At 36.9% G+C, this 18,964-nt stretch overlaps 1 protein-coding gene across 1 annotated transcript in view; it reads left to right on the forward strand.

The window, feature by feature from the left end:
- Positions 1–18,964, forward strand: part of FNTB (farnesyltransferase, CAAX box, beta) — a 119,025-nt gene that overhangs the window by 12,251 nt on the left and 87,810 nt on the right. The window contains exon 2 of the mRNA XM_043988898.1: positions 8,037–8,101. Coding sequence (XP_043844833.1) covers positions 8,037–8,101 — 65 coding nt within the window. The remainder of the gene's footprint in view (positions 1–8,036; positions 8,102–18,964) is intronic.

An 18,964-nucleotide genomic window follows, 5' to 3' on the forward strand; every position in this document is an offset into this window, starting at 1 on the left:
TGTCATGGCTTACTATAAATGTCTATGATTTAGCTTCAGCCATGTACTCAGTATTACATATCAATCTTTTAATTCTTCTCTGGTAAATTCCCCAAGGCATTCCCCACAGAGAGAGAGTCTCATTTTCTCAAGCCACTAAGATACTCCCTTTTCCTTGTCCACTTAGTAGAAAGCTTTACATTATTGAGGCCATCTGTTAAATTACATCAACATTATTCACTCATCCTCTCATTCTTTGCTTGTTAATACCATCCTCTCTACTTTGTACCTTTGGTTCTACCTCTTCTGATCTGTTCTGGAATATTCCCTTTGACCATCCCCTCTTTCCCTAATTTTTACTTTTGTCCACTGGCTCTTTATCTGTTGCCCTCAAGTATGTCTTGATCTTCCTCATCCTCATTCACGTAACCAAACTATTGTCCTCTCATCCCTTTCACAAATTCCTAGAAAACATTCATTGCCTCTACTGTCTCGCCTCCCAACCACTTAGCCCCTTGCAGTCTGTTTTCTCTGACACTTGACTGAGACAGCTTTCTCTAAGATCAGTAATAATCTTTTTCTTATTAAGCCAGTGGCCTTTTCTTACCTCTGATTTATCTTAACCTTTATGTAGCATTTGACACTTGCTAATCGCTTGTTCAGGACACTCTCCTCTCAGGGTGTGTGTGTGTGTGTGTGTGTGTGTGTGTGTGTGGTGTGTGTGTGTGTGTGTGGTGTGTGGTTTTGACATTCCTGCCCGGCCCTGGATTCAGGAGTACCTGAGTTCAAATCCGACCTCAGACACTTAACACTTACTAGCTGTGTGACCCTGGGCAAGTCACTTAACCCCAATTGCCTCACTAAAAAAAAAAAAAAATCCAGAGAAACAGCAAAGAAGCATTGAGATAGCTTCACTAAGATAGCAGGATACAAAATTAATGCACAGAATCTTCAGTGTTTCTGTATGTATAGTGGCTAATAAAAATCAGCAGAAATATAATAGAAATTCCATTTTTAATAACTCCAAGATGTGTAAGATATTTAGAAGTTAGGGGCAGTAGGTGGCACAGTGAATAAAGCATTGGCCCTGGATTCAGGAGGACCTCAGTTCAAATTTAGCCTAGAGTTATATAAATACAACTACAAAAACTCTTTTACAAAAATAAAAAGGAGCCTTAAATAATTGGATAAATAGTCATTGATTAAGGTTGGCCTTTGACAATAGTGTTCCAAAAGTTTTGGTGCAGTTTTAGGCTAATAAAGCTTAAAATGGTAATGCTACCTTAATTTGTGAATTTTGTTGAGGGATACATTTAGAATTTGGCAAAACAATTAAATTTATTTGGATTAAAAAAAAAACGTAATGAAGGAAGTATACCATTACTAGACCTCAAATGAATTTATGAAGCAGTAGTCATTAAAATAGGGGCAGTTAGGTGGCCCAGTGGATAGAATGCCAGGCCTAGAGTCAGGAAGACCTAATTCAAATTCAACCTCATATACTTACTAGCTGTGGGACCATGGGTAAATCACTTAACCCTGTTTGCTTCAGTTTCCTTATCTGTAAAAGGAAACTGGAAAAGGACATGGCACACTACTCTAGTATCTTTGCCAAGAAAACCCCAAATGTGGTCACAAGGAGTTGGACATGATTGGAAAATTACTGAACAAGAAGTCATTTAAAATAATTTGGTGGGGGCAGCTAGGTGGCGCAGTGGATGGAAGCACCGGCCCTGGAGTCAGGACCTGAGTTCAAATTTGACTCTGGACACTTGACATATACTAGCTTTGTGACCCTGGCAAGTCACTTAACCCCAATTGCCTATACCCCCCCCCCCCAAATTAAGGAGCTAAGTTTTCAGTGCCTAATCTTTTAATTTATAAATTTTCCTCTGAGTAGTCATATCAACTTTACTTAACATGGTTATGAACCTTGTGCCCTGTGATTGTGAGGAACTGGACCTCTGAGCCCTCTGCTATTGGCTGTTGCTATGGAGCTATTAAGCAGCTATTGAATTGCTCCCCACTAATAACTCCATTTTCTATGGTTCTTTTGCTGAATATGGAGGGTGCACAGAATTTGGAAGTTATTTGAGGAAGGGACCATGGAAATTGATGTAATTTAATAATAAGAGAACAATTAGGTAGGAAAAGATAAGAATTTTGCATTGCTGTTGAAAAAGTTTGGTTTGGAATATAGATTTGAGAGCCTTAGAAGTGTAACCTTTGAATTTGACTCCTTTTGAAGAGACTGTTTTCCTTAATTTCCTCCTGTCAAGGCATTTATTTAGTACTTTCTATGTGCCAGTCACTGTGCTAAGTGCTGGGATTCATAGAAATGCAAAAGCATGATATTTGTTCTATAGGAATCCCTTCCTCATCTTGAGCATTTTGCATTTCTTTAAAGGAAGGCAGTTAGAAAAGGAGATGAACTGCATTATAGACCCTGGGAACAGTCAGTGAGAAGATATAGACTGGAGAGAAGGATTCTCATGTGCAAGGAAAAGCACATAAACCAGTGCTGCTGGATTGTAGAAGTGGAAAGGAGTGAAGTCTAAAAAGACTGGAAAAGTACCAAGGGACCAGTTGTGAAGGCTTTAAATGTCAAAACAGGATTTAATATATGGTCCTATAAGTAATAGGGACTTCTGGTGTTTAATTGAGTGGCAGGTGGTGAGTGGGGGTGACATGCTCAGACCTATGCTTTGGAAGATTCCCTTTGTGGCTGAGTGGAGGATATACTAGTGATAAGGGGGGGAAATGGGGTACGGGGTTGGGTAGGGGTTGGGGTTCTTAGGAATTCCTCTTTAAAGAATTACACCCTCTTGCACACAAAAGTAGTTAGAATAAGGTGGTAGTTTATTTAGGGCCAAGGGAAGGGAAGGGTGGGGGGAGGGAAACCATGAAAGAAATCCTTGGACTTCTCATGGGGAGACAGGCACAAAGCACATGGCTCAGAGGTACCAAATCTCCACGAACAGGAGACTGGAAGATACTTTTATAGAAGACTGATGCATGGGAGGGGTCACCATTTGACTGAGGGTGGACCATCCCCCACTGGTGGTAGCTGGGGGAATTGGGTGATGAGTGGAGGACCATCCCCCACAGGTAGTGACTGGAGGAATTGGGTGAGGGGTGGCTACAGATCTCTATTCAGGACACAAAGGCCACAGCCACACCCAAACTCATCTCCCCAGGTTAAGGGAGACCAGAATGAAGGGTAGGAATTCCAAGCTAGCTCAGTCCGATTTGGTTCAGTTTATCTCTCTAGGTGTTATCTGTCCTCTGGTTTAGTTTCTCAAGGAGAAGATTCCTCGGTGTGCCCCAGAGAACTTCTGGGGTGCTCTGCACCCCATGACACTAGACTGGGGACAGACTTGAAGCAGGAAGACCAAACCAAAAGACTTGTCGTAGTCAGGCAAGTGGTGATGGAGAGCATGAAAAAGGGTTTGACTGAGTGAGTGGAGAGAAGGTGAAATATACACAAGACATTGTGAAGGTAGAAAAAACAAGATTTGGTAACTTACTGTATTGTATATGTAAGGATGAGAGAGTGGAAAGGTAGACTGTGTCACTCAAGTTGTGCATGTTAGGTGAGTGGGTGGATTATTGAGTCCTCTTGACAGTAATGGGGAAGTTGGGAGAGGAGAGGATCTTGGGGTCAAAGATAATGAGTACTTTTTTGGTACTTGTTGAGATTAAGATGTCTATAGGAAACTGGAGAGGGGAGCTGAAGATAGACACATCAGAGGAGTTATCTGTGTAGAGATATGGGAACTGAGGAGATTACCAAGTTTAGAGGGAGAAGAGAAAAGAGGGTTCCAGTACAGAGCGTTGGGGAGCAACCACAATTAAGGTCATTTAAAAAAATCTTTTTACTTTTTTTGTTTTGTTGTTTTAGTGAGGCAATTGGGGTTAAGTGACTTTGCCCAGCATCACACAGTAAGTGTTAAATGTCTGAGGTCAGATTTGAACTCAGGTCCTCCTGACTCCAGGGCCGGTGTTCTATCCACTGCGCCACCTAGCTGCCCCTCTTTTTTACTTTGTAAAAAATCATGTTTTATTGCTATAAAGTGAATGACTTTGTACTGTAGCTTTGGCTCCTCCTTAGGGTTCAATGTGTAACTATGAGGAGTAGGTACTACACATTTGCTGATTAGGAGGAAGGGTATATTTGGAAGCTGGCTGAGAGCCCCTTCACATGGCGTATATTCCATGCTTTAGATGCTATTTGGTATGACAAGGCATTGCAAAGCCTTCAATTAGATTAGGTAATTCTCCAAAGTCCAAGTGCCCATAATAGTTCATGTCCAGTTTCTTCATCATTCTTCATCAACGTCAGGGTCTTTTTGGTTCTGTGTGAAGGAGGCCAGCTCTGTATTCATGAAGGTCAGGAACTCAGTGTTGGAGAGGGTGCATGGGAAGTTAGTCTGCTGGCCAGCATACTTCTGGAAAATAGCTGTCAGTGACTCAATGCATCTCTCTGTTTCAGTGCACTTTCAAACTAAAACTTCACAGTGTGGTGAATTCAATTTGGAGTGCCCCTCATTGGTATCATGTAAACAGTCTTTTAAAAATCTGAAACTTATTTTCAATAGTTAGTGTAAAAAATATGTTAGACGATCATAGGATTTAGAATATGAAGATCATCAATTTATAAATAAGGAAACTGCTCGTGGAAGTTCCTTATTTGTTATTTATTGTAGTCTGTTCACAGTCCATTACCCTCTTTATGATACTCACTTTTAATTCTTTCAAGATTGTTGTGGTCCATGTCTGACAGCTACACACAACACTAGTAGACTATTAGCATTAAAATAGAAATAGAAATATATATAATGTATACATTATTTGTTTGTAATATATACACATATAAGCATATAGATGTATATATACATACGTACATAAATACACATCTCTAGATGAGCTTGAGGTCATTAAAGAAACTTCGAAATTTCCCGAGGTATTCCATGCCACCCTCTTCCATTGTTTAATACTGGACCAAACTCAGTCACCATTTGTACCATCTGGAGGCCACTGGTGGCTCAGTGGATAGAGTGCTGGGCCTGGAGTCAGGAAGACCAGAGTTCATTCTGGCCCCAGACACTTACTAGCTGTATGACCCTGGCAAATCAAATTACTTAATCTGTTTCCTCAACTTTAAAATGGGTTGTAATACCTCCCAGTGCTGTTGTGAATATCATGAGATATTGTGAAAAAGCATTTAGCATGGTACCTGGCACATAATAAGCATTATATACAAGCTTAATCCTTTCTCTTTCCCTTCCCTCTTTTTTACTAGCTGTACTTAGTGTTGTGTCTAATCGCAGGTCCTAATATTGGTATTAGACAATTGTTAAATGCTTGGTGTTGTCTATGTAGATGATCAGACCAAACTTGTTTTAGTGGTTATAGATCTTTTCAGGAGGCTCTGCAGTGTGACTCATTTAAAATTATTTAAAGGTTATTGTAAAATGATGAGCTTGGCATCTCCTCATCATTCAGATATTTAGGCTTAAGAGAAGAAAAGCCCACATCTCAGAACTCCCATGGGTGGTGCATAATATTTTAAAAATTAAGGTTGAACTTTTTGTTCTTTCTGATGAAAACAGTTAGAATATAGTAGCTTTTTTGAAGTACATTTATTGGTTTTGTGCAAAAAAAAATGAGTCCTGTTCTTAGGATAGCCTAGCATATATAAAATTTAAGAGAAAATGAGAAAAGCAGTTATTTGCTCACAATGAAAAATAAATATTTGTTGTGAACTATTATAGACTTAGAATATTTGGGTTATTATTGCAGTTCAATACTTGAAATATTCAAAGTATGAGTTACAAAACTGCTTTGAATTACCACCAAGCTTGTCTTGAAGGAAGAAATAAAATCTGAAAAGCTTTGGAGAAGGTACACAATGTTACTCAGATAATAATGCTGACATTTTCCTCTTGGTGGAGTGACATGTTGTACAGATAAGTGTTGTATAACCTATAAGTGAAATCTGTCCTTTATTCACTGGCTACTTGGGTCTAATGTTAGACAGGTTCTGAGGAGGGGAGGTATTGAGAATTCGAAGATGTAGGCTTTTTTTTTCCCCATTAGAAGCCTAGACATCTCAAGGCTGAGCAGATGTCAAGCTTAGCGTTTACATCAGAGGTGTCAAACTTTGGCCCCACAGGTTTTTTAAGTCAATATATGGCTTTAGGATCAGTTTCTTCTGTTTGACACCTCTTCTTTATATTAGCCTTTGAACAGTTTTAAATGAGGCATATGGATTCAAGTAGGTTTGGCATTGTATGAGAGTTTTTTCTTTCTACTTAGTTTTGTTTCATTCAGTCAACATAGTCTGACCTTGTAATGTTTCCTAAGCAAATTTTGCATTTGACATAATTTAGCAGAATAGCTGCCCAAGTTCTCTGTTCACTCTTTTATATTTCTTATTTACTTTTCTATATCATTCAGTTTAAAGCCCCTCAGGAAGCCTTTGAAATCATATTTAATTGTATTTCCCAACTTGGGGAAGGAATCAATTATAAATAGAGCAATTTAGAAAAGAATAGCTCTGTTTATTTAGGTTGGTGCTTCATATCAGTCTCAGGACTGTTTCACTAGGTAAAATGAAGTGATTGGGAAATTTAAGAATCTGGACATCTTTCCACTTATTTCCAAGTTCATTCTAACTTACTGAAGACTTTTGAAGTGTTTTGAATTCCTGACACATCAAATATACAAATTCCAAAGCCAACTATAAATGTTTTAGACCAGGGGTTTAAAATTCAGATAGAAACTGGGGTCACTAAACCATACATAAGGATCCCAGCTGTTATATAATGACTTAGAAAATCACATTAACATTACCTATGTTCTGTTATTTTTTTTTTTATCTTGGTAAATATTTCCCAATTACATTTTAATGGTTTGGACTCTGAAGTATTGCACTCTGAAATACTGATGGCAGGTATCATCAACATTATGTCTTGATCAACTGATGGATTAGATTCATCTCACCAATACAACGGTTCAAGAAAGTTCCAAAGGACTCATGATGGAAAAGGCTCTCCAAATCCTGGAAAAAAAAAAGGAACTGTGGAATATGGATGCTGATTGAACCATACTATTTCTTTTGTTTTTGGTGCTGTTGTTTTTCTTTTTTGCTCTGATTCTTCTCTTATAACATGACTAATGCAGAAATATGTTTAATGTTATTTATTTTATTATTTTTTTTAGTGAGGCAATTAGGGTTAAGTGACTTGCCTAAGGTCACACAGCTAGTAAGTGTTAAGTGTCTGAGGCCGGCTTTGAACTCAGGTCCTCCTGACTCCAGGGCTGGTGCTCTATCCACTGTGCCGCCTAGCTGCCCCAGTGTTTAATGTTATTATACATATATAACCTATATCAGATTATCTGCTGTCTTGTGGAGAGGGGAGAGGGAGGGAGAAAAAATTGAAATTGGAAATCTTATAAAAACAAATGTTGAAAACTATCTCTACATGAAGTACTGATAGCAGGATTGCATTTGACACCTCTGTTTTAGCCTTTTTATTTTAGAGTATTCTTATTGCTATTCCCCTTAATAGCATAAATAATGCAGTCAGTTCCATTACAGTTAAGTTCTTAGGGACTCTAAGGCAATTTGTGTTACATAAATTAAAACACCTTGAGGGTATGTTTTTGAAGTTAACCTTAGAAAAAACTACATTGTAGCTTAAAAGCACAAGTTAGAATGAACTTTGGAATTTGTAACATTCTTTGTTACAAAGATATGAGTGGATAATAGAAACATAAGAGTATTGTCATAGGTGGAAATGAATTCCTCATTAACCAAGGAATATTTCTTATATCCATTTTGAATAGTCCTATACATGTGCTAGAATGTAAGTTGTTTTATGGCAAGGATTTCTTCACTTTTGTCTTTTATAGTGCCAGGCCAATGGTAGGCACTAATAAATTCATACTGATTGATTGCTATTGGGTACTCCCTGAGGCAATAAGATACTGACTTTTAATAAATTTCTTATCCACTTTTTTTTTCTCTCCCCCACCTCCTACCTCTTTATTAGGCAAATGTAGAAGATAAGATAGAAGAAGTCTTCAATGCTTACAAGATCAACCATCATGTGCCAAGGTAAGATATGGTGTTGGATCTGGAAAAGAATACCAGTGAGTGATCTCTTTAAGTTGTACATTTTGATTTGGATCAGTCTTGGGTGGGGGGAACAGTGTCTCAGCTCTCTATACTAGTTGACTAAGATTTATTGACTCTGTGACTAACTGATTGACCAAAGACTCTGAGGTTCCGTTGGATATTTTCATACTTTTCTTGTCAGTAGCCTTTGTTGGAATTTAAATCCAGTAGTGAGTTAGATGTGTCAAAGGACATGAGCAATATTGCGACTTTTTCTTGCAAAAATCTATATTGTTTTGCAAAATGATTGTCAGTTTAGAAGAAGTGAATTTTGTCTTTTAAGACCCCCTGGACCTTTGATGACATCAAATTTTTGCTATTTTCCTGATGTGAGGTAATCTCAAATTGTTTTAATTTGGGCTTCTCTGCAATTAGTAGAGATTTTGAACACTTTATTGGTTTCTGTTTGTTTTTTTTTGTTGTTGTTTTTGTTTTTTGGTGGGCAATGGGGTTAAGTGACTTGCCTGGGGTCATACAGCTAGTAAGTATCCAAGTGTCTGAGGCCCGATTTGGACTCAGGTTACTCCTGAATCCAGGGCCCATGCTTTATCCACTGCGCCACCTAGCTGCCCCTGATTTTGAACACTTTAAAAAGATAATTGTTGATAGTATGCATTTCTTTTGAGAATTTTATGTTCATATCCTTTGATTACTTGTCAATTGGGGAATGGCTTTTATTCCTAAAAGTTTGTGTTAATTTCCTCCAGATTTTGGATGTCACATTTTTATCAGAGATGTTTAATGCAAATATTTTTCCAAGTTCTTTTTTCTTATTTTAGCTGAAATTCTTTTATTTGCACAAAAGCTTTTCAATTTTATACAATTTAAAGTCTTTTCTGTCTTTTATGATATGCTTAGTATCATTATGCTTATAGATTCTTTTCCTATTAAGTTATGAGAGAGAACCTGCTACTCTAACTTTTCAAAATACAAATTTTACAGTTAGCGGGTTTACTTATCTGTAATTTACTGTGTTATGTGTTGTAAAATGCTGGGCTAAATATATTTTCCACCAAATTACCTTCCAATTTTCCTAGTAGTTCTTACTGAATAACAAAAAATTCTTTCTCTAATATTTTATGTTCTTGGATTTGTTGAAGACTAGACTATTGTATGAATTTCCTTGTTTATCTGATCTATTTTATTGATCAATGTTTCTATTTTTATTTAGTATCTAGACCCACATCACCTTTCACCTGGACTATTGCAGTGGCCTCCTAATTGGTCTCCCTGCCTCAAGTCTCTCTCCCTACTCCAGTCCATCCTCCACACAGCTACCAGTGACTTTTTAAAAGTGCATTTCTCACCATGTCACTCCCCCACTCAGTAAACTCCAGTGACTCCCTGTATAAACTATTCTCTTGATTTTTTAAAGCCCTTCACAACTTGGCCCTTGTCTTCTTTCCCACATTCATTATATTTTATTCCCTTTATTGCACTCTATAGTTTAGGAAAACAAGCTTTTTTGTGGTTCCTCCAGACAATACTCCATCTCTGATGCCCATGCACTTCCTCTGAGGATTGTACTTTTTCCTTATCACCACCTCATAGAATCCCTTCTTTACTTAAACACTTAGCTACATGAAGCCTCTTCTGATTCCTCCAACTGCTAATGCCCTTCCTCTCTAAACTATCTTGTATTTATTTTGTTTTTATTCTGTATATACTTACACATGTATATATTGCCTCCACCACAAGAGTGTAAGCTCCTTGAGAGTAGGGTCTGTCTCATTTTTGTCTTTGTATCCTCATCGCCTAGTACAGTACCTGGCACATCGTAGGTGCTTAATAAATGCTTGTTGATTAATTGATGGATAATATTGAATACTTTTGATAACAATTGCCTTATATGTAATTTGAGATCTGCTCATGCCAGACCCCCTTAGTTTCTACTTTTTTTTCATTATTTCTCTAGGCATATTTGACCTTTTCTTGTTTCATATTGATTTTGTTATTGTTTTGTCCAATTCTATAAAATATCACTGTGGCAATTTGGTTTAGTGTTAAATATGTAGATGAGTTCATTTGAATAGTTTTGTTACTTTTACTATATTGAGATAGTCTAATCATGACTCTTGTATATTTTTCTTTGTTTTCTTTATTTCTGTGAAAATTGTTTTGTATTTCTATTTGTATAAATCCTATGTGTGTGTCTTGGTAAGTTAACTCCTAAATATTTAATGCATTTTGATTTTAGTTTAAATAACATATCTCTTTCCCTAGTTTTTATTAGTAGTGACATTTGGAAAGTGGTCTTTTGTGTGTTTCTTTTATATCCTGCTGAATAATAATAGTAATTGAGGTTTTCAAAGCACTTGCTTTACATATATTATCTCATTGGCTGAAGAAATTGTCTTGATTTTTTGATTCTAAATAAACTGTATCTATAAATATAGATAATTTTGCCTCCTTTTGCCAATATTTATTCCCTTAAATCCTTTTTTGTTTTGTTTTATTGTTTTATGTCTAGTATTTCTTATACTATGTCTGATAACATTAATGGTGGTCATCCTTATTTTATTCCTGATCTTATTAGGAAAACTTTCAATGTCTTCCCAGTATAGATAATGGTAGCTTATGTTTTTTTTTTTTTTTAAGATCCTCTTGCTTTTTTCTTTTTGTTGTTTTTAGCATAAACTCTATAGAAAATTTTTTTGGTATACATTGTTCATTAATGTGGTTTATTATGCTACTTGCTTTCTTGGTATCGAACCATCTTTGCATTCCTGGTATAAATCATTCCTTGGTCTTTGACTTTTTTGGTATGTGTTACTTACTGTAATCTGTTTTGGGTTTTTTTTGGCCAGCATTTTATTGAATATTTTTATGTAGGTATTTATTAGTGAGAAAGCAGCATGACATAGTAGATAGCTTCCTGAACTTGGAGTCAGAAAAACCTGGGTTCAAATTCTGTCTCTCGGGGGAGGGCAGCTAGGTGGTGTGGTGGATAAAGCACATGCCCTAGATTCAGTAGTACCTGAGTTCAAATCTGGCCTCAGACACTTGACACTTACTAGCTGTGTGACCCTGGGCAAGTCACTTAACCCACATTGCCCTGCAAACAAATCAAAACAACAACAACAAATTCTGCCTCTCACATTCACTAGGTATATGACCCCTGGTAAGTTATTTCACCTCTTATTGTTTGTCTTGATGGAGCAAGCTCCCATATGAGGAGGTTTCCTTAAGCACACATTCATTAGTGATATTGTTCTGAAGTTCCTTTTTCTGCTTTATTTCTCTCTAATTTGGGAATCCAGACAGTGTTTGTTTCATAGAAGGTGTTTGGTAAAGTATTATTTCTCTCTATTTTGGGGGGGGAAGAGGGGAGCTTATAATATATAAAAAGGAGTATTTGTTTTTAAATATATGTTAGAATTATTTGTAAATCTGTCTTGACCAAGAGTATTTTTCTAAGAGTCCATTTATGGTTTGCTTAATTTTTCTTTTTGATATTGGGTTACTTGTGTTCTCTGTTTCATATATTTTTGGGTTACTTGTTTTCTGTTTCATGGTTTAGTATTTAAAATTTTTGAAGATATTCATTCATTTCACTTATATTTTTAGTTTTGTTTCCATATAATTTGGCATACTAATTTCTGATAACTTTTCTCCCTTTCTACTTATAGTAAATATCCCCCCTTTTAATTTTTATTTGTTTTTTCTAAATTTGATTTATTTTATTTTGATTCAGCAGACATTTTCCAACAAACATCCAAACAGATACACCCCTTACAAAGAATATTCCTTGAAAATAGTTTATTGATTACAGTCAAAAGATGGATGTTTGTTATATTCACTATTTTTGCATAAAATTATCTGATAATTTATTAATTTGGTTAATCTGCAAAACCAACTTTTGCATGTTATTTCAATTTTTTAAAACCTTCACTTTTGTTTCTTGTATTTAATTTAAAAATCTCTTGTGCTTGTTTGAAGATTATTAATTTTTAAAATAAATTTTATTGCTTTCTTTGTTTTCTTGTAACCCATACTTCCTATTATTACATTCTTCCCTCTGCACCCTTATAGAGAACTATCCTTTACAACAAAGAATAAGACAACAACAACAAATACCACTTAAGCAAAAATAATCAGCACATTGAAAAACTATTCTTGACTTCCTCTGCTATGGAATTATGGAATATAGTCTGCCACCTCTGCAAGGAATGAATGGAGATGCTTTTTTATTTTTATTCTTTGATACCAAACTTGGTCATTATAATTTTTATGCCATTTAGCATTGTATTTCATTTCATGCCATTTGCCTTGATAATTGTTTCAACATAAAATGATTTCTTTTGCAATCCTATATATTGTTTTATGCATTTAAAACCATTATTCTATGAAGGGAATGCTAGGCTTCACTAGACTGCCAGAGGCGAGGCCATGTCAAACAAAAGATTAATGTGTATGTTTCCCTGATTCTATTTATCTTGTATCCATTCATAAAAATCTTCCTATGAATATTGAGAATTATTTTCATTCTTCATTTTTAAAAAATACAGTATTTTTCTAGTACATTCATATATGTTGTTTAGTGATTCTCCAATTATTGGATATCTACTTTCTTTCCAATTCACAATAAATGTTTTGATGATCGGGAGATTTTCTTTTTATTCCTAACCTCTTTGGGGTATATACCTTGGGATGTCAGGGCCAAAGGACATGGCCATTTTGGTCACTTTCTTTGCATAATTCCAAAATTACTTTCTAGAACATTTGAACCCATACTTCATAGCTCTACCGAAAATGCTCATCTTTACACAACCCTCTGTTATAGAGTATTCTCTTTTGTCATCTTTGGACGGTTATAATGGTATATAATGAGCATAATGTGGAACCTCAGACTTCTTTTGATTTTCATTTCTTCGAATTATTGATTTTGAGCATTCTTTCATATGATTGATAGTTTATTAATACTTTTTATAGTTAGATTCTTTGTAGAATTGCTTATATTCTTTGAAAAATTATTAGGGAATAGCTTTTGTTCTTAGTTATATCTGTAATTGCTAATATATCTTGAATATGAGGCCCTTATCAGATGTATTTGCTACATATATTTCCCCCAGTTGATGTAGTAAATTCTAGTCCTGGTAGTATTAATTTTGTGGCAAAATTTCATGTAATTGAATGATCTGTTTTTATCTTTTGTAATCACCTCTATTCCTTATTTGGTTATGAATTTGCCCTCTAGCCAAAGCTGTGAAAGACATCTGATCTGGTTCTCTTCTAACTCTTTTGTGGTATAATCTTTATTATTTTGGTCACATGAAAGATTATTAATTTGCTGGTCTTATAGTTTTTAAAAATTGCATGCTCAATTTGTTAGTCCTCTTTTGCTAATGTCCATGTTTAAGAATATAAATTTTCCTGTAAGTATTGCTCTAGTTTTACTCTATACATTTTGTTAGTTTTTTTCATTATTATTGTTACCTTTGGTATACTTTTAAAATTGTTTTTGTGGTTTGGTCCTTTACAAGTCATGTAGGATGGCATTTTTATTTTTTATTTAAATCATCTTTTGTTCATATTTCTTTTGTTAATTCATCACTTTAATTCAACAAATACGTGTTTGCAATGTGCATGGCACTGTATTAAGCAGTGGGAGTGCAAAGACAAAAAAAGAAACTCTACAGAGCTTAAATTCTCCCAGGAAAAATATAAGCCTGGATTTGATAAATAACTACAAGGCAGTTTTAGGAGGGGTTGGGCACTGATGTCCAGAGGGAATGAAATAAGGCTTCCTGTAGGAAGCAGCCCACGAACTGTATTTTAAAGGAAGCCAAATTCTAGAGTTGGATTTACATATTGAATGCATTCCAGGTATCACATAAGATGGAATGCTGAGGTAGGACTGTTTGGCTGGAAAAATAGAACCCATAAATGGGAGTAATATGAAGTGTATTGAAAGATTTAAGCATAGATTATGAATGGCTTTTTGTATTTCATCCTAAGGTGGTATGTGAATTAACTGGAACAAAATAGAGCCATTTATATATATTGACATATGATAAACCTTTAACTTTAACCCTAACTCCTTTAAAAAACAATGTGAAATATGGTCTTATTTTGCTGAAATCATTGTATGATTTGGCATTGAGTTCACAAGATTTTGACAAATATTCTTTGTCTTTGTGAAACTACATTTGATCCTATTGTGTACCTTTGCAACAGTACCTTTTTTTCCTAACTCTAGCCTTGAGTATAGCCCATTGGTTTACTTTTTTTTTTCTTTCTTTCTTTTTTTTTGCTGGATGATGGGGGTCGGATTTGAACTCAGGTCCTCCTGAATCCAGGGCTGGTGCTTTATCCACTGTGGCCACCTAGCTTCCCCCTATCTTCATCTTTTAGATAGGTTTCTTAACTTTTTGTGATGTGTGCATAGTGCTGGGGTTTTGTTGTTTTTTTTGCAGTATTCCATCTCCATTTGGAATTCTGTAATTCTAGAACAATTCTGTTTCTCAGTATATCAATATATTTATCAGAGTTCATTATTACCCCAATGAGGACAAAACTTCCAGATCCAGTGGAAGTAAAAAGAAAATATCCCCCCTATTTTTGTGTGTGAATGTTATCTTCTGATGAAGATGCTCAAATTTGATTAGATATCTTCTGACAGTAATTTTGAATAAAAAGGGCATTGCCATCAGTGCTATGAATATTTTCCAGCAGTTAGATTGCACGGCAGGAAGCCTACTATGACTGGGTCAGAATAGTTTATTGATGGAGGCAGCTAGGTGGTACAGTGGATTCAGGAGGACCTGAGCTCAAATCCAACCTCAGACACTTGGCACTTACTAGCTGTGTGACCCTGGGGAAAATCATTTAACCCTCACTACCCTGCAAAAAAAAAAAAGAATAGTTTATCAATGTTTATAGATAAGTAGAGCCTAGTAGGGTATGGACAGAATAAACAGCAATTCAGTCAGGAATAAAGCTGAATGTGGCATCCCTCTCATACACTGTCCTGTTTGGCAACATGCCTAGTGATGGCCTGGATGAGCAGTGGATAGGTTGAAGACCCAGAACCACTGGTAGCTTGGGTTTACACAGGGTTTTCAGATAAAGGATCTGCCATGGCAACTGTGATGGATCCATGTGGGTCAGGGAATATGGATCAGTAGCAAAAAGAGCATCTCTTTCTCTCATTTTCTTTTCTCTCTCTGTCTCTGTCTCTGTCTCTCTCTTCCTCTCTTCTTCCCTCCCCACCCTCCCTCTCTCAAGGGCATCTCTTAATGAGTAATCAGGAGGGCCTATTCAGGATGAGAATATGAATTAGAACGTGCCGAATCAGTAAGCTTGCTGGAGCATTTTAGCACCTGCATTGTGGAACCAGAGCTAGGCCTGAGAGTGTGGGGCTGTTGACCCTTTTGGTTATTTAGTTGGCAAAAGTTATCTTCTTTACCACCTTCAGTGCTCTAGTCTTTGCATTGTTTTGCCCATGACAAACATTTTTTTCTTCATCATGGTGGTTATCAGCTATTTTTTTAACTGGTCTTTTCTACTGTTCTTCCAGCTACAGCTGCCAGATCCCTCTGTGGGTCTTTAACTTGATTTTTGAGGATTATTTTAGACTGTTTCACAGTAGTTTGTAATTTTTTTGGGTTGTTTTTTATTGCCCTTTGCTTTACATGTTGATGGAATCCTGTTTTCACATTGACTGCAATGATCCTTTTTCTTTCTTTCTTTCTTTCTTTCTTTCTTTCTTTCTTTCTTTCTTTCTTTCTTTCTTTCTTTCTTTCTTTCTTTCTTTCTTTCTTTCTTTCTTTCTTTCTTTCTTTCTTTCTTTCTTTCTTTCTTTTTTTGCAGGGCAGTGAGGGTTAAGTGACTTGCACAGGGTTACATAGCTAGTGTCAGGTGTCTGAAGCCAGATTTGAAGTCAGGTCCTCCAGAATCCAGGGCTGGTGCTTTATCTACTGTGCCACCTACCTGCCCCTGCAGTGATCCTTGAAATATTTTACTTCCTCGTACCAACAGCTCATAAAATATCTCTAATATTCATTGGAAGTGTTCTCTTTTAAAGGGACCATTTGTTCATGCCTCTTTTTTGTTCCACGTCTCTTTATAACTTGTTCATATCCTTTTTTTAAAAGCAGCACTAAAACACAATAAAAGCCTCAGTGAGAATGAGTATATGGCACAAAGTCTAGCATTTACCTGATAGCCCAGCTCAATCAGATTTCCTCTGATCAAGGTCATGTTATGTGTCAGTAGGAGCACACATATAATCATTGCTGTCACAAAACGAAAAAATATCAAGGGATTTTTTCTAATAGGACAAAAATAGTTATAAGGGAGTTGGTTGGTGGGAGAGGTGAAGGGCCAATACAACTATGGGTGTGGTTGTGCTGGGGAGAGTGGAATTGCTTATCCTTCTCAGAGCCCTGGCTCTCATTTCCACTAGAAGTGGTGGAGGTAGAAGATAAACCATGGGGCTCTAGGGGTTGTGGTCTAGGAGACCATGAACTGGTAGAGGCTGTTGTTTTTTGTCTTTCATTCTCAAAAAGGACCATGATATCGGGAGGTGATGTCATGACTTGTAGTGAATGGGATTTAAGTGAGGGAGGGCTGTGCAAAGTCACCAGCCTCACTCTTCTTTCCAGAGCCATCTGGGTCCAGTGGTAAGATATACATCAGGATGACTGGACATGGCCCTGGTTGTTTTTGAGGCAATCATGGTTAAGTGACTTGTCCAGGGTCACATAGCCATTAAGTGTCAAGTGTCTGAGGTCAGATTTGAACTCTTGTCCTTCTGACTCCAGGGCCAATGCTCTATCTACTGCTCCACCTAGGTGGTCACTGGTAGAGGCACATGAGTGAGGTAAGAAGGAATTGGGGTGGAATTTTATTCTGGGATGAAGCCTGATCGTTTGGATGTTGGTACCTTAAATTAACATTCTAGTTGCCCTGCATTGGGGAATGGAATATGAAGATCTGTCTTATGTATATTAATTTGACATCTGTGTGAAGGATTAGTTGGCAAAGGTAAAAGATAGAAGTAGAGAAAATACTTGGAAAGCTATTGCCATAGTCTGGAGGAAAAAAAATAGACCAATAAATTTAGTAATTGAGAGTACCTTAGATGTTATGGAGTACAAATACCTACTTTCACAGATGAGATGTGAGCTTGAGTCCCACAGAGGTTAAGTGATTGCTTGGGATCACACAGCTGGTATGTTTTTGAGGCAGGATTTAAATCTAGGTCTTCCTTACCTCTATCCACTATACCACATTGCCTCTTTTAATAGGTTATGAGGGACCTGAATTAGATATTGTGGAAGTAGATTTGACAACTGATGGGTTATGGGTGGTGAAGGGGAGGGTAAAGGTGACTTCAGGTTGCAGTCTAGGGGACCAAAAGGATATTGATACTGTGGTGAGTAAAACTATATGTGGTCGCCCTATTTCTGACCCCAAGTCTAGGGAAAATTAAGCTGGGTTTATCATATATTTGTTACTTAGAAATTAGAGGCTACTGCACCATTAAGCAACATGGCTCTGAAAGATAGGAAAGCCTAGCTAGGAAAAAAGAAAGAGAAGAGAGAAACTGGGGGGACCCTAGAGGGCTACACTCACCAAATTCCCGTGCTAAAAAAGAGTGTCTGTGCAAGCTTGCTGAGGGCAGGAGCAGAGCCCACCCTTACACCATTATTCAAAGCTGATTGGCTAGCATCACTCAAATCTAGTGGTTCACTGGATTTGAGGGCAGTTGATGAGTAGAATGTGCTGAGGTCAGAGTTCAGAGAACACACCACCTGGTGGGAACAAGGCTTTCAGGTAGGTGTTGGTTTTGAATGAAGGTAACTTCCTGACTCCGAGCTGACCTTAAGAAAGGTCAGGCCAAGGGGCAGCAAGGTGGTACAGTGGTAGAGCACTGGCCCTGGAGTCAGGAGTACCTGAGTTCAAATCCCAGCCTCAGACACTTAACACTTACTAGCTGTGTGATCCTGGGCAAGTCACTTAACCCTGATTGCCTCACTAAAAAAAAAAAAAGAAGAAGAAAGAAAAAAGAAAGGTCAGGCCAGGCTCAGTGGGGCCTCTGGAGAGTCTCCAAACCCCATTATTTTTCTCACAATACCTTTGATAGAAATAGGGAACTTTGGAGGAGAGATAAGAAATTTAGAAGAGAAAACGAGTTCCACTATGTACATTTTCTTTTAAACATTGTCCATGGAAGAGAATATTATGATTTTTTTTTTTTTGGTGGGGCAATGAGGGTTAAGTGAATTTGCCCCACAGTAAGTGTCAAGTGTCTGAGGTCAGATTTGAACTCAGATCCTCCTGAATCCCGGGCTGGTGCCACCACTGCACCATCTAGCTGCCTCCTATTGTCAGTCTTATAGCTATGAGAGCTCTCTTTACAGTTCTTATTATAATTCTAAACTACTGTTGTAGTTATTCATATGTCCAGTCTCTCTTCCAGAGAGGCAGCCTCATTCTTTCCTTCTGGAGATTTCTAACTTTCTTTTTACTCCATTCATTGTATTAGATCTCTTTTTTCCTTCCTCATTTTTTGGTCTTTCTGATACTCCCTCAAAGTGTGTTCTGGTACAGTTTCTTTCCTTTCACCTACTTTTCATTGTTTATTTGGTGCATTGATGATTGTTTTGAGGTGATACAGTAGATTTAGGTTTAGTAAGAAGCACTTATCTGGGAGTCCCCTGCTGACTTCCTAAGCCATCAAGAAAAAACCCCAAAACCAAACAAACAAACAAAAAAAACCAAACAAATTCTGAAAACGTTGATAATATGAATAATAAAGAACATACCTGAAACATTGGTAGCTCTAATTTGGTCTGT

This window comes from Dromiciops gliroides, chromosome 2 (assembly GCF_019393635.1).
Source record: "Dromiciops gliroides isolate mDroGli1 chromosome 2, mDroGli1.pri, whole genome shotgun sequence".
Taxonomy (NCBI): domain Eukaryota; kingdom Metazoa; phylum Chordata; class Mammalia; order Microbiotheria; family Microbiotheriidae; genus Dromiciops; species Dromiciops gliroides.